Source organism: Camelina sativa, chromosome 17, assembly GCF_030686135.1.
Source record: "Camelina sativa cultivar CO46 ecotype springtype chromosome 17, ASM3068613v1".
Taxonomy (NCBI): domain Eukaryota; kingdom Viridiplantae; phylum Streptophyta; class Magnoliopsida; order Brassicales; family Brassicaceae; genus Camelina; species Camelina sativa.
Window position 1 is genome coordinate 16,277,599 of NC_141896.1, and position 16,807 is coordinate 16,294,405.

The following is a 16,807-nucleotide window of genomic DNA, read 5'->3' on the forward strand; positions in this document are numbered from 1 at the left end:
TACCTCGGTGCCCTCTGAAACCTCTTCGTCCTCAACTACGGTGGGGGATAAAGGGCGTAAGCAAAAAGGATTGGCTCTCAAAGGAACTGCTTCAAAGAAGCTCAACGTTTACTTGCGTGCAACACCAAAGAAGCGGCCTGCACCTAAGTCTAACGATTCAGGCAGTGAGGGGCCTAACCCGAAGAACCCGGAAGCGGAGAAGGGAGCAGGGGGTGGGCACAAGCCACCAAAACCACAGAATCATAAATGAGGATTTTAAGCTGGAATTGTCAAGGGTTAGGGAATAAAGCAACTATTGGCTATCTCAGGGATTTGTGGGGGAAGCACAGGCCAGAGTTTTTGTTTCTTTCTGAGACAAGGCAATCTTTTTCTGTTTTAGAACCTTTTGTTGGTCATTTTGGTTTTTCTGATTTAAAAACGGTTGAACCCATTGGTTGTAGTGGGGGTCTTGCACTTCTTTATAATAATAATAAGAATAAAATTAATAATGTTTCAATTTTATCTGCTTCAAACAGACTAATTGATGTTGAGTTATTGTACAAAGGGAAATTAATTTATCTTACTTTTGTTTATGGTGATCCGGTTCCCAAGAACCGGGAGCTGGTTTGGGAACGGTTAACACGGATTGGTTTAAACAGGGATTCCCCTTGGTTTTTAATTGGAGATTTTAATGAACTAAAAGGAAATCATGAGAAGAGAGGTGGCAAATTGCGACATGCTTCTTCATTTGTACCTTTTAACACCATGATTCGACATTGCGGTCTCCTAGAATTCCCTTCTCTTGGGGATAATCTTTCGTGGCGCGGATGGCGCGACAAGAAACCAATACGATGCCGGTTAGATCGGGCCCTCGCCAATGAGGAATGGCATGATATGTTTAAGGATTCTTTTACCGAATACTTAACAATGATTGCATCGGATCACAAACCCATAATTGCGGTTATTGAAGATAAGGTACATAGGGGGCGAAGCGGTTTTCATTTTGATAGACGTTGGCTTGATAAAGAAGGTTTTTATGATGTAATAGCTGACGGGTGGGACACAAATAAGTCTGCTACTCCCACTTTGATAGATAAGATTACCACATGTCGGAGGGCGATCTCTCGTTGGAGAAAGGCACAAGTACCTTATGGGAGAGAGACAATTGAGGATCTAAAAGCTAAATTAGCGGCAGCACAGGAAAATGATGCCACTACGGTGGATGAACTTGCGGAACTCACTTGGAAATTGCGGGAGGCGTACAGGGATGAGGAAGTGTATTGGTATCAGAAAAGTAGAAGCCGGTGGATGAAACTTGGGGATCATAATACCGGGTACTTTCATGCTCAAACGAAGCAACGGAGAGCTCAGAATCGTATTGTGGGTCTTCATGACCAGCAGGGTGTTTGGACGACGGAGGAGAGTGGTGTCCAAAATATTGCGGAATCTTATTTTCAGGAGTTATTTACCTCATCGGATCCATCGGATTTTCAGGACATGTTAGAGGAAGTTCCTTCCTCAATTACTCCCGCGACAAATGATTTTTTGACACGTGAGGTTACTGAACAGGAAGTTAAACAAGCACTTTTTATGATGCATCCGGATAAGGCCCCGGGACCTGATGGTATGACTGCCCTTTTCTACCAGAAAGCATGGGCTACGGTTAAATCTGATCTGGTTTTACTGGTTAATTCTTTCATGAGGAATGGGGAATTTGACAACAGACTGAATATGACTAATATCTGTCTTATTCCAAAAGTGGATAAACCGACGAGGATGACGGAATTAAGGCCCATAAGCCTATGTAATGTTGGTTATAAGATTATATCCAAGGTTCTGTGTCAGCGCCTCCGCACCATTTTACCATCCCTGATTTTGGAAACACAATCAGCATTTGTTGCGGGCCGCTTAATTTCTGATAATATCTTGATTGCTCAGGAGATGTTCCATGGCCTGCGGACAAACCCGTCTTGCAAGGGCAAGTTTATGGCTATCAAAACAGATATGAGTAAGGCCTATGACCGGGTGGAGTGGTCTTTTGTTGAACATATGCTCCGGCAATTTGGTTTCTGTGATAAATGGATATCATGGATAATGTTTTGTGTTCGGTCGGTCCAGTATAAGGTATTGATTAATGGTCAGGCTTACGGTTCTATTATTCCGTGTAGGGGATTGCGTAAGGGGGACCCGTTGTCCCCCTACCTTTTTATTCTCTGCACGGAGGTACTTATTGCTCATTTCCGTAAGGCAGAACGTATGAAGTTACTTACTGGGATTAAGGTTTCGACTGCCAGTCCCGCCATATCCCATCTTTTATTCGCGGATGACAGCCTGTTTTTCTGTCGAGCTACAAAAGAACAGTGTGAGGTGGTTCTGGAGATTCTTAGGAAGTATGAAAGGGTCTCAGGTCAACAAATAAATTTTCAGAAATCCTCGGTTCAATTTGGACATACGGTGGTTACTGATCTACGGGAGGAGTTGAAAGGGGTCTTAGGTATCACGAACCTAGGTGGGATGGGTTCCTACCTAGGTATCCCGGAAAGCTTAGGGGGTGCTAAGACGAAAATTTTTTCGTTTGTACAGGACAAGCTTCAGGCTCGGGCAAGCGGGTGGCCAGCAAGACTTTTGTCCAAGGGCGGTAAAGAGGTAATGATCAAATCCGTTGCTACGGCTGTTCCTACCTTTGTAATGTCATGCTTCCGGCTGCCAAAGACGGTTACGAGGAAATTGACTAGCGCGATCTCCAATTTTTGGTGGAGCTCGTCTGATCAATCACGCGGGTTACATTGGGTGGCCTGGGATAAACTTTGTCATGGTAAAGATATAGGGGGTCTTGGTTTTCGTTGTTTGGATGATTATAACACCGCCCTGTTGGCAAAACAGCTATGGCGGTTGATCACGGTACCGGATTCACTTTTTGCACGAGTTTTTAAAGGACGTTATTACCGACACTCCGATCCTTTGGATCCAATAAAATCTTACTCTCCATCCTACGGGTGGCGGAGTATGATTTCTGCTCGCTCTCTGGTTAATAAAGGACTTATTAAACGGGTAGGATCTGGTGATTCCATCTCTGTATGGACTGACCCATGGATACCTGCTCAATCCCCGAGACCAGCACTAAGCACAGGGTTACCTTTTGATCCCTTGCTCAGAGTTACAAAATTTATTAACAGGAATTCCAATTCCTGGGATATGGCTCAACTTACGGCTACTTTTGTACCGGAAGATGTTGCTATAATTTCTGCCTTGCCGTTACGACAATCGGATGCCCCAGATCTCTTGGGCTGGCACTTTACTAAGTCTGGTAAATATTCGGTTAAGTCAGGATATCATGCCCTTCGCTCCAGTAAAATGACATCTTCTGGGTCGAAGGTCTTTGGACCCGATATAGTGCCACTGCAGGCTTTCGTTTGGAAAATCAAATGCCCACCAAAGCTCCGTCATTTCATGTGGCAAGTGCTTTCTGGTTGTGTTGCGGTTACGGCGAACCTCCGCAAACGTGGTATGAGCTGTGATGCTACGTGTGGTCTGTGTGGTTTTCAAGAGGAGACGATAAATCATACTCTCTTTACTTGTCCACCTGCTCAGCAAGTCTGGGCCTTGTCGCGCTTTCCGACTGGCCCGGGCTCATTTCCTTCGGAATCAGTGTTCACAAACCTGGACTTTCTTTTTTGGCGGTTTAACAAAATTCCGGACTATGAATTTTTCCCTTGGATTCTATGATATATCTGGAAAGCGCGTAATGATAAACTCTTTAGTAATCTCGACTCTAATCCCCTAGCTATCTTGCGTTTAGCAGAGGATGAGGCAAGAGCCTGGGCATTGGCCCAAATGGATGATATGGTATGCCCCCCGGAGACCCCGGGGGTGCAGGGACATAATGCCAGTGGAGGTTTAGGATTACCTAGATCTCCATCGAGCTATATGTGTTTTGTAGATGGCTCTTGGAAAGCAACAGATTGTTATGTGGGTAGAGGATGGTTCTGTATTTCGCCCTGGGGTGAGGCCCCTACTAAAGGTGCTGCTAACCATCGCCGTAGTCTATCTCCTCTTCATGCTGAGGTTGAGGCCCTTATTTGGGCTATGCGCTGTATGATTGGAGCGGATAATCAATCAGTAGTTTTCCTCACCGACTGCTCTGATTTAGTGAAGATGGTGTCTTCACCCGCTGAGTGGCCAGCTTTCGCACCATATTTAGAGGACATACAGATGGATAAGGAGGAGTTTACTTCCTTTTCTTTGGTCTACGTCCCACGCTCCCAGAATGGTAACGCGGATAATCTTGCACGGCGTGCTCGTACTTCACCGCAGTTAATTACCTTTGTTAACGATTTTCCTTCACATTGGCTCGTTTGAGCCAATCTTGTATTTGTTGTCAAAAAAAAAAAAAAAATATTGTTTTAGATAAACCTATATTAACACAAGTGCATTGTAATATATTGTTGGAAATTTGAAGATTTTGATGGTAGTTTAAAACAAAATTAAAAAGATGGTAGTTTAGGAATTTAATTTACATGAATATTATGATATTCAAATGTTTTCTTATACATAAATGGAATCTGATCTAATTAACTATATATGTAGTGAAAAATGAAAAGATGTCTAAAACGGAACGTAAAAAATAAAATAAAAGCCCTAAAGCTGAAAAACATGTTAGTAATTTTTATAAGTAAAACAAATCTAAAAGACAAAATATGATGTAAGACAAGATGGGAAACGTTTTTGGGGACATTGACTATACTTTTCTTGCAAATTAATCAAATCTCTCAAGTCTCAACTATAATAAACGTTAAAACAATTTGTATTTTACCATATAATATATTATTTTTCAAATGTTTGTCTATAGTCTATTTGTTTGCAAAACCTTTCGATCTCTCGTACATCTCTTCTTCATTGAAAGATTAATTAAAAAATTATATATATTCAAAGTTGATGCAGTTCTTTAATAAAAAATAGATATTTTCGACTTAAACTATTATGTTATAGTAATAACCAAAAATATAAGCTTTGAACCCAAGATGTCATAAAAATTTAGGTTTTGATAGAATTTCTTAAAATGATTAACATATATATATATGTATATATAGAGCTTAAATCACAGAAATTTTGTATTACAATTACTACACACATATATATATATATATATGGCATTAATATTATTTTTCTCACTCATGCTCATATATGTATTGGATATTTTATTTGGAGTTTTGCTGTCCCTCTGTTCGAAGCATTCTTTGCTTAAAGACAGGTTAGCCCCAGGAATAAAGCCAAGTTCCCACCCCCAACGTTTTGGGTTAAAGAGATGCATTTTATATTGATGTCTGATTTTATTTCTTTTTAAGAAAGTTTAGCATCGTCGAACATGCTTAAACTAAATTGCTTTTATACACTGCACCTTAGATCAAGTTTCCATGTTTATGATAACAGATCAAACGACAGTTCGATCAATAAAAAAAAAATTAGTTAGATGCTTGTAGTAAAATATACTACTGGATGTTTGATCAGAAGAAAAGTTGAACAACAAAATAAATCATAAATATTTACTGTAATTTTTTACTATTTATAGTATAGTAATATTCAGTATATAAATTTTCATTTTGTTTCACATACAAAACTTCAGTGATTAGGACAAACTAACAAACTTTGGTATTGATCATAAAATTTGATAAACGATCCATCCTAAAAGAACTTCGTCTTAATTTTACTGATGTAATATCATCCACAAACTAAAATAATAATTTTAAAATTTATTAAACTGATTTATATATATACATATTTTTTCATTAAAGTGTATTAGTTTATGACTTTATGTAGGTATTGACAAATTTATTTTGGTTTATGTAAGAATTTAGAGGAATTGACTACGATGTTTTTTTTTTATAGTGATGTTAAATCATTGTTTGCTTAATTCAAAATTTGTTATAAAAGGATTAACTAATTAGCTTACTTAGTGTACGGATTTACACAACTAGTTAGTTCATGTACAACTTTAACGTGATCATAAATCATATATTATGACAGAGAAGTCTAATGCCTATTACTTAACCGCGAATTAACGTTAACGATATTATAAGCCTATGAAACTTAGGAGAAGGATCTCCTAATGCCTACTAATATTTAGTAATTTTATAATCAAAAGTTTGTGTTTTAGTTTACCATGCATTTTTTTTTTTTTTTTTTTCAACCAGACTATAATAGTTAAAATAGAACTCCAAGATTGGTTGCCCAAACAGGAGGATACGAGTTTACAAAGTCAGATTCTGAAGATAGAGATCGTGAAGATCGAGCTAGGCAATCAGCTCGGGCATTTGCATCTCGTGGAATCTTGGTGAGGCTGAAGGAGGAATAGGAACTTCGAAGCAAAAAGAAATCCTCCAGCAGATTAGAAAAAGCCGGCCAGTCTTCCGGCGTCTGCACCATCGCTACTAACTCGACACTATCCGTCTCAAAAGCCTGACAATCTACTCCCGCCACCAGTAAGGACTCCATTGCCCAGATCAGCGCTTGTAATTCTGCATGAAGAGGGGATATACTCCGACGGTGGCTCCGTGCTCCCAAAAGGATCGTTTTAAGATCTCCATTACAACACCACCATCCCAAACCCTGGTAGGGGTCTGTACCTTTCCAAGAACCATCGAATTGGCATCGGGGAGAGTTACCCCTGTCCTCCGAAAAGGACGGAGGATCCAGAAAATTCACCGAGAAAGACTTGGCCTCTTCCCACAATAGTTTATCCGTAGCCGCTTGATTCAAGATCTCAAGAGGTTCTACCTCAACTCCCTGGAACACTTTCTTATTCCTATCTTTCCAAATTGACCAAATAATCCAAGGTAGTTGAAGTCCTATATCCGAAACCCCAGAATGCAATGACGCCCGCCAAAAAATAAAATCTAAATTTGCATAAATCGATGTGTATGGAAAACCCCCCGGGTCCAACCGGATAGGGGACAACTCCCAAATACATCGAGACCTAGGGCACTCAAAGAGCGTGTGATTTATAGTTTCCACTGCAGACCCACATCTCTTACACACGGTGTCACACCGAACCCCCCGATGTGCAAGACGCTCTAACACAGGTAAAGTACCTGAACCAATCTGCCAAAAAAAGTGTTGGATTTTGGAGGGTACATCAAGTTTCCACGATTGGGGCCGCAAAGCCGTACACGTCGGCCCATACTCTACATCCGTAATCAATTCCCGAGCTATCCGGTATCCTGATTTGACGGAATATTTCCCAGATTTAGTATAATGCCATATTAATCTATCCGGTTGATGCGTTCTACTAACCGGCATACTCCGAATTAGTTGTATATCCCCCGGATCAAAAAACTCCTCCAAAGTAGGTAAATGCCAATCCTTAGTCGCCGGATTAATTAAATGATTAACCATTAAACTCGGAAGCCACATCTTCCCTCGACCATTCGCTGGTCTAGGACAAGTATCCGGAATCCATGGATCACGCCAAACCGAGATGGATTTACCGGTGCCTACCGCCCATCGCGCCCCCTGATCCACCAAACCCTTGGTGGAATAAATATTTCTCCAAGCAAAAGACGGGTTATATGGTTTTTTTGCCATAAGAGGATGTTTGTTCCTAAAATATCGACTTTTCATCACCTTAGCCATTAAAGACGTTGGATAGTGGATTAGACGCCAAAACTGTTTGGCCAACATAGCCTCATTAAATTGTTCCAGAGCTCGGAAGCCAAGTCCCCCTTCAACTTTATCTTTACATAATTTGTCCCACGCAACCCAATGCATACCACGAGCTTTATTATTGGATTTCCACCAAAAGGTGGAAATTGCACTTGTCAACTTAGAAGTCAATTCCTGAGGTAGTTTATAGCACGACATAACATGGGTCGGTAATGCCAAAGCCACTGATTTAATCATAATTTCCTTTCCGCCCTTCGACAGACACTTTGCAGACCAGCCATTTACACGATCATCAAGCCGATCCTTAACGTAGCTAAAAACCTTAGTTTTTGAACCTTGAAGATTCTCAGGGATACCTGATATATCATGGTTTTTGTGGTTTTTAACCATGATATAAGGAGTCTTTTAGTGTCTTTTCATTTGTTTCTAGATTGTTTTTGAGTCTTTACAGGTTTTTAGCATGGATGGAGCAAAGTGGAGCGATTTGGATCAATTTGGAGCAATAATTTGGAGGAAAGGAACTTGGAGTCAGAACAGAGAGGGAGTGTCGATCGACACTGCCTTAGCATCGATCGACACCCTCTTTAGGCGATGAAGAATCACAAATTTGGAAGTTTTACAAATCTGCCCCAAAGTTTTCCATAATTGCAAAACAAGTCCCTGACGTGTTTTAGGACATATAAATAGTGTTTTTAGGTTTTCCAAACCCTCAAGTTTCATTCTATCAAATTTTGGCGCCGTTGTCGGGGACTCTCTGATCTACCATTAGATTTAAGTTTTTAATTTCGTCTAAACTTTTCTTTTTATTTTCTGCTTACACGTTTTTGTTTTTCTTCTCTTTGGTGTTTCAGGTGCATGCCTCCTAGACCTCACACAAGGAGCAACAAATCTGGTCCTACTTTGAATTTGACAAACAAAGAGTTGGGAAAACTGGAACGTGAGAACAGAAAGGCAGCTAAATCTCTGAAGATGGTTAATACAATCATTCTTATGCGTGATGAGGCTGGTGTTTTGAGGGATCAAGAGGGCCACTTGCGCAATGAGCATGGCCAAAAGCTTGATGCAGAAAGGAACGTGATCCCTGAACCTGTTGTCAACGAGCAGGCTGTTGTGAACCAGCAAGCTGGTGTCGTTGATAATCCGGATCTGGGTGTCGATCGACACCAACCAGGTGGCATCGATCGACACCAACCTGCAGACGTGCGTGGAGCTGCCAACCACGTACATAACCCAGTTCGACGACAGGAGAACAACCGGGATCTGATCAGGACCATTGCTGACTACAATCAGACTGATCTGGTGTATGAGAACCGGTCTGCTATTGTTCCTCCCCCTTTTCAGAGGAATGATTTTGAGTTGAAACCTGCGTACTTTCAACTAGTTGGGCAGAGACCTTTCTCTGCTTTGCCCAATGAGAAGCCTCTAGACCATATTGAGCATTTTGAGGATCTTGTGACCAGTATCAAGGCTAGTGGAGTGACTGAGGACTTCATATTCTGCAAGCTCTTCCCATACTCACTTGCAGGAGAGGCATCTCAGTGGTTGAAGCAGTTGCCAGCTGGATCTTTGACATCTTGGCAACAAGTCAAAGTGGCTTTCCTCAACCATTTCTATGATTATGCAATGTCAGATAAGTTGAGAGTCAAGCTATCCACTTTCAAGCAAAGACCAGATGAAGCTTTCAAGGCAGCTTGGGTGAGATTCAAAGCTTATCAGAGGGACTGTCCACACCATGGTTTTTCAAGGGTACAACTGTTGAGTATCTTCTTCAGAGGGTGTGACTGAAAGTATCAGTTAGCTTTGGATGCTGCAAGTCATGGAAACTTCAAAACAAGATTTCCAGAAGACGCTGAAGTTTTGATTGAGAATTTAGCTTCTAGCAATAGCACTAAGGGAGCAGATGCTGAAAGGAAGAGATTGCATGGAGGATTTGATTCAAACCAGTTAGCTTCTGTTAATGCTAAGCTGGATTCAGTGCATAATCTCCTTTTGGGTAAGAAATCTGTTCATTTTGCTGCTGAGGTTGAGACATATGAGCCAGAACCTGATCAAGGACACCAAGAGGAAGATGTGAACTATGTCTATGGGAATCAGGGACAGAGATTCGGTAATCAGCAAGGAAACAGACCTTACAATGGTGACCAGAAGCAGCAACAAAACAATGGCTATACAAGGACCTATGGGAACTCATCTTATCAGTCTCCACCTCCTAAGAATTCTTCAGAGAGTAGAATGGAAGCCATGCTTGAGCAGCTTTTGCAAGGACAAGAGAATTTGACAGTGACATTCAATGGAAAGATTGACAATGTCTACACTGAGCTGAATGGAAAGATAGAAGCATTGAATGTTCATGTTAAGAAGCTGGAGGTTCAAGTTGCACAGACTGCTGGGTCTGTAAAACGGCAAGAGAATTATCTTCCAGCAAGAACTGAGTCAAACCCCAGACATGCTTGCAGTGCCATATCAGTGAGAGATGAAGATGATGGTGAAATTTTTTTCTGCAGAACAAGGAGAAAAATCGGCCAATCTCTCGGTTTCAGATGATGGCATCGATCGACACCACCTGGGTGTCGATCGACACTCATCTCAGATGGAACCAAAAGCTGCGAAATCTCAGGTTCCAACAGTTGAAAGGGTCTACAAGCCTAAGGTTCCTTTTCCCAAGCCAATAAAGTCTAAGCAAGAGATGGAGGAAGCTAGATGCAAAGCAATGATGGACAAGGTGATGATTGAGATGCCTTTAATTGATGCAGTAAAGCTTTCACCACCTCTTAAGCGGTATGTGAGGAGAATGGTATCCAATGGTTTGAGCCCTGAAGAAGGAGCACTTCTTACAAAAGATGTCAGTGCAATTCTGTTGAACCAGCCTGTACAGAAGAAGAAAGAGAAGAAGCAGGAGGTGGTTGTCTCTAAGGAAGTGAGTGCAATCATTCAATGTAAGACTGCTAAGAAGTTACCAGATCCTGGAAGCTTTGTACTTGATCGCTCTATCTCTACAGGAAGGTTTGCACACTCACTTTGTGACCTTGGTTCTAGCATCAACTTGATGCCACATTCTGTTGCTGTGAGACTTGGGATGACAGAATTCAAGCCAACTCAGATTTCTCTTATCTTGGCTGATCGCTCCCGAAGAACTCCTGAAGGTGTTTTAGAGGATATTCCAGTTAAGGTTGGAAATTTCTTGATACCTACTGACTTTGTGGTGCTGAAGTATGACCAAGAGCCTAAAGATCCTCTCATCGTAGGAAGATCTTTCTTGGCTACAGCTGGTGCAGTCATTGATGTGAAGAAGGGACACATAGCACTGGATGTGGATGGTTTGAGTATGAGTTTTGAGATGGATACATTGAGGAGGGCTCCTACTATTGATGGACAGACTTTTTCTGTTGAAAAAGTTTCTGCAATACGAGCATCAGGCTCAGTGTCGATCGATGCCACCAAGAGAGTATCGATCGACACCCCTCCACGACCGCGACAAAGCTTGTCCAAAACTGATGCTCCAAGTTAGAAACCTATTCCCAAACAGAAGAGTCATCAATCCACACTCCAGAGCCCTCAGGTAAGGCCAAGGTATGCATCTTCTTATCCTAAACTTCCTCCTATCATCAACAAGAATTTCAAAGAGATAAAACTGTTTTGCAGTTAACCAAGCCACGAGATTATCGTAGAGCGCTTGTTTCTTCTGTTGATGATTTTGCAGGACAGAAAAGATACCCTCCCATACCTAAGTCCTGTCCTGGTCCTGTTCCTAACATCCTTGGCAAGCCTCATGCACCTAAAGCTTATACACCACCTTGGATGAAGAGGACTTCAATGCCATGTTTTGCTCCTACGGATGCCTGAACTCCAACACAGTCAAGCTAATGACTGAAAACAAGCACTTAGTGGGAGGCAACCCACTGGTAGGTTTTTCTTTTTCTTTTGCTTTTGATTTTTATTTATTTTATTTTATTTTTGCTTTCCTCTTACTTGATAACACTGGGGACAGTGTTGTTTAAGTCTGGGGGAGGTTAGTTACTAACTATGTTTTTTTTGTTTTTGAGTTTCAGTTATGTCAGTCAAAACCATAAAGTTTGAGTCAAATTTTTCAAAATTTTTCTTTTTGTCTTTGGGAATTATGATCTTGACTAATGATTTCTCTTATTTGGCTAACACTCTAATGATTATTTGTTTATGCTTGATCTCAGAACTGAAGCTTAGAAAGACTATGAGCCTTATCAACAATCCTGAAAGCCCTTATTCAATGGATATCTGATTGATCTAACGTTGTCTCAACTTTTATCAGGATTTTAACCGGACTTAATCTCTTACTTTGGGGTTGGAAATCAGTGGACTAGACTTCTTCTTCAGGCCATACAAGACAATGCAATTTTTCAAAGTATTTCTCCCCTCTCTCTTCCCTTCAGTGCTTTTAAAAAAAATATAAAGAGAATAAAAGATGAGATGATTTTGATCAGTTTAGAGAGGTAGGTAAATTACCAGTGACCTCATTATTCTACTCTTGAGTCAAATGATCACACAAAGCTTGGAAGCGAGGGGTAGGTAAATTACCGATGACCCCGGTATTCGCTACACCTTTGCTTAAAAAAAAATTATATCCAAAAAAAAAAAAAAAAAAAAATGGAAGTGAGAAAAGGAAGAGGAAAGGAGATGTAAGAAGAATGTCTTGCCTGAAGAGAGTCCACATGCCACTGATCAATACATCCAAGGTAAGAATTCACCTTATTTGTGCTTTAATATTGACTAATGAGATGACAATGGAGATTTCAGAGATTCCAGAGGATTGTGGGATTTGAGTAAGGAATGTTGATGTTTATCATGGTTAAGTATAAGAAGTAAGTTCTTGAGTCAAGTAAATGAAGAGTGCAAATAAGAATCATCATGCAATTGAGTGAGTTCCCTGTTTTCAAACTTCTTTCACAGGTCTAAGTTTTTGTTTTGCTTGAGAGCAAGCAAAGGCTAAGTCTGGGGGAGTTGATATATCATGGTTTTTGTGGTTTTTAACCATGATATAAGGAGTCTTTTAGTGTCTTTTCATTTGTTTCTAGATTGTTTTTGAGTCTTTACAGGTTTTTAGCATGGATGGAGCAAAGTGGAGCGATTTGGATCAGTTTGGAGCAATAATTCGGAGGAAAAGAACTTGGAGTCAGAACAGAGAGGGAGTGTCGATCGACACTGCCTTAGCATCGATCGACACCCTCTTTAGGCGATGAAGAATCACAAATTTGGAAGTTTTACAAATCTGCCCCAAAGTTTTCCATAATTGCAAAACAAGTCCCTGACGTGTTTTAGGACATATAAATAGTGTTTTTAGGTTTTCCAAACCCTTCGACAGACACTTTGCAGACCAGCCATTTACACGATCATCGAGCCGATCCTTAACGTAGCTAAAAACCTTAGTTTTCAAACCTTGAAGATTCTCAGGGATACCCAAGTAAGAACCCATGCCTCCCTCCTTATCAATCCCAATAACGGATTTTAACTGGGATCGAATATCCGTAGTAACCTTTTTCCCAAACATAATAGATGATGTAGTCAAATTAACCTCTTGACCTGAAGCTTTGCCATAGGAACCGATTATATCCATAACCGTCCTACACTCCTGGAAAGTTGCTTTACAAAAAACAGACTATCATCTACAAACAGCAAATGCGAAACAGTAGGACTATCACGGGCGATAGTAATACCCGTCAATTTTTCCTCCCTTTCAGCCTTCTTAATATTAGCTATCAAGACTTCTGTGCAAAGGATAAATAAATATGGTGATAGTTGATCCCCTTGTCGTAACCCCCTCTGAGGTCTAATAAAACCTCTGGGCTGACCATTCAGAAGAACTTGGTACGAGACCGACGATACACACCACATAATCCACGAAATCCATTTCCTATCAAATCCCAACTTGACCAGAACCGCCTCTAGAAAATCCCACTCTACCCGATCATATGCCTTACCCATATCCGTTTTAAATGCCAAAAATTCCGAATTACACCGACTATTAGTATTTAATCCGTGGAACATCTCCTGAGCCACCAGGATGTTATCAGTAATTAACCGTCCAGAAACAAAAGCTTATTGTGTTTCTGAAATCAAGCGAGGCAATAGGCGTTTTAAACGGAAACACAACACTTTTGAAATAATCTTATAGCTTACATTACATAGGCTTATAGGCCTAAACTCCGTCATCCGCTGAGGCCGATCCACTTTAGGAATAAGACATATATTAGTCTCATTTAAAAGCGGATCAAAACTGCCAGTGCGAAAAAACTCAGCAATTAAAGCCACTAAATCTCCTTTGAGAGAAGACCAGAATCTTTGAAAGAACAAAGCTGTCATCCCATCAGGACCTGGAGTTTTCTCCGGATGCATAGCAAACAAAGCTTGTCTGACTTCCCTTTCCGAGATATCCCGGATAAGATCTCTGTTCATACCTGCCGTAACTTTCGGATCAATTGCTTGGAGCATCTCAGAAATACCTCCACCGTCGGATTTCTTGAACAGATCCTCAAAATATGTTGTAGCTATATGTTCCATACCCGACGCTGATTCATCCCAAACATTATTTGCACCAAATAAACCAATTATCCTATTCCGAACCCGCCTTTGTTTAGTGGATGCATGGAAATATGATGTATTTTTATCCCCAACTCTTAACCGAAATTTTCTGCTCTTTTGTTGCCAATAAATCTCCTCATCCCTGTATGCCTCTTTCAATTTCCTCTCAATTCCCCGAATATCTTCCAGTGAAACTGAATCATCCATCTTCGCATCATGCAGAGCAGTCTTCAAAGAAGAAATAACCGATGGACCAGTCCTGACATTATTTTTCCTCCACCAGGAAATTGAATTCCTACAGTTCCTTATTTTATCAACAAAACCCGGAGTCCTAAAATTCCGTGTACGATTCCATCCAAACTCAACCGCTCCAGCTAAGCCCTCCTTCCCAACCACCGCTTATCAAACCGAAATTGTCTTTGCCTCCTTCGGACCGCCGTCAAACAAGTTGCTAAGATTGGACTATGATCCGAACCTATCATCTCCAAATACTCTACTTTCGAGTTGGGATAGAGAGCATGCCAGTCTTCATTACCTAAAGCCCGGTCTAGTCGGCAACGAATCACTTGATTATTACACCGATTCCCACGCCAGGATAATTGATCCCCATAACATGGAAATTCAAGCAACCCACAATCCTTAATCATTGAAATAAAAGGTTTGAAGGAAGAAGCTGACCGCAAGGCACCACCCTGCTTCTCATGATTACCAATTAATTCATTAAAGTCTCCAGTAAGAAACCAAGGATCAATGCGAAAAGATCCAATATCCGTTAATTTGTCCCACACTTTTCCGCGATGTTGGGGAACCGGGTCACCATAAACAAAAGATAAATAAACCAAATGATGACCAAAAACAGCTTTTGTATCAATTATACGGTCATTATGAAATAGAACTGAAAGATTTATTTCATCCTTATAAAATAAAACCAAACCACCACTAGCCCCTCGGGGTTCAACAGTAAACAATTTATTAAAACCAAATTTAGATTGAAATTTTTGTAAATAAGAAGAACATTTTTTTGTCTTTGATAAAAACAAAATATCTGGTCGATGCTTCCTCCACAAATCCCCCAAATAATTCTCTGTCAGATCAACCCCAATGCCCTGACAGTTCCAACTAAGGACCTTCACGTTTTAGCCGGCGGTTTCGGGAGAGCCCCCATCCCTGTTTTCGCTGGTCTTACTCCAATGCCAGCAGACTTGCCATTCCCAGCCTTGATCCCTTCTTTCCCCCTCCCAGTCTGTTTGTTACCTTCACCTGCAGGTTTAGATAAAGCTTTAGCTAGCAAACGTTTACCAGGGGATGCTAAAATCAAACTAGGGTTTCTAACTACTTTTTTAGATATAGTAGTAGGTCTCCGTAACCCCTTATCTCTCTTAGTGCTTATGGTGACCTCTTGCAGAGCAGATTGAACTACATTCACGTCCAGATCAAGCAATAAGGAGGAAGAGGAAATACCTTTCAGATCCTCCACATTGAGGGCAAACTCACCCGCACCCACATCTCCCAAGCCCCCAGTGGTTTGTGAGGCCGCAATCTCCCCCTCTTCTGGAGGATTAGCAAACAAATTGTCACCTTCCTCAAGAAGATCATCGTTTGCCTCATCAAACTCTGATCCTATCAAATCCTGGTTAATCCCGTGAGAAGGTGAACTCTCCATAGCTGTTTCTTGTTGAGCAGTCCCCTGATCAATCGCTTCAGAACCATCACCCATCAACACTTGAGATTGCTTCTCAATGAGACCACTTTTAGCCTTGTAAAGTGGTTTTGGCCAAGCCTTCCCTTTCCCCTTACGGTTAAGAGGGAAAGAGTTAACCTGTCCCAAATAGCTCCCTTGTCCCCTTTGAACCTCTCGCTTATCTCCCGAATCCCTTGTAACTGCACTATACGTCCTTTTCTGATCTCGAACTGAACCATGGGATCGAGCCTGCTGATAAGGACCCGCCCCACTCGCACCAGCAGTAAACTCAAAGGCTTGGAAGTCCAAAGCTCGCTTCACAACCTTCCTCGGTTTCTCCCAACCCCCTGGATTCCCACTACCTTGTTGTCACTGAGCTCCTCTCTTGTCAGTTTGCTGATCTAAGACCTGCTTCCCAACATCCTTAATCTTCTCTGGACAAGATTTCTCATCATGTGTAAGACGAGAACAAATCCCACAAAAGCCAGAAAGCTTCTCATACTCGAGAGTCACCACCACTTCATCTCCAGATTCAAACGGCACCAACAACTGGAAAACAATGGGATTAAAATCATTGACAGTAACACAAACACTGCCAGATTCTTCATCAATATCCCGGATGATACCAATCTTCTTGCCAATAGCCTCCAAAGTAGCAACCTCCCAAAGAACGAATCAACCTACCATGCATCTTTTTATATATAGGAATCAAGTGAGTTTTTTTTCTACAATTTTTATCTAAAAGAACGAAAAAAAAATCGATGAACAACACGACTAAGTAAAGTCAAGCTCGTTCACCATCATATTATCCTACAATTTTTAAATGATTCGGACTATACATACTTACTTTCAAGCTACATATGATTATGTGAAACTTCTCATGCATGGTGATTAACCTTTTATGTTATAGCTAAATATGATTTTTAATTTGTTATA

At 40.9% G+C, this 16,807-nt stretch overlaps 1 protein-coding gene across 1 annotated transcript; it reads right to left on the reverse strand.

The window, feature by feature from the left end:
* Window positions 1–6,180: 6,180 nt before the first annotated feature.
* On the reverse strand, window positions 6,181–14,397 carry LOC147923866 (uncharacterized). Its single transcript, XM_087496555.1, has 5 exons — window positions 13,789–14,397; window positions 13,461–13,659; window positions 13,258–13,376; window positions 12,964–13,144; window positions 6,181–7,994 (listed from the first exon to the last, which is right to left on the reverse strand). The coding sequence occupies exons 1-5, from the start codon at window positions 14,395–14,397 to the stop codon at window positions 6,181–6,183; spliced, it is 2,922 nt and encodes a 973-aa protein (XP_087352681.1).
* Between the last annotated feature and the right edge of the window lie 2,410 nt (window positions 14,398–16,807).

Excerpts from the sequence above, each read along its gene's own strand:
- LOC147923866 (XM_087496555.1), bottom strand. The coding sequence starts at position 14,397 with ATGGATGATTCAGTTTCACTGGAAGATATTCGGGGAATTGAGAGGAAA. Across the intron at positions 13,377-13,460 it reads GTACCAAGTTCTTCTGAATG|AAGTCTTGATAGCTAATATT; the intron begins GTCAGCCCAGAG and ends TCCTTTGCACAG. Across the intron at positions 13,145-13,257 it reads TAGATGATAGTCTGTTTTTT|GTTACTACGGATATTCGATC; the intron begins GTAAAGCAACTT and ends TTTGGGAAAAAG.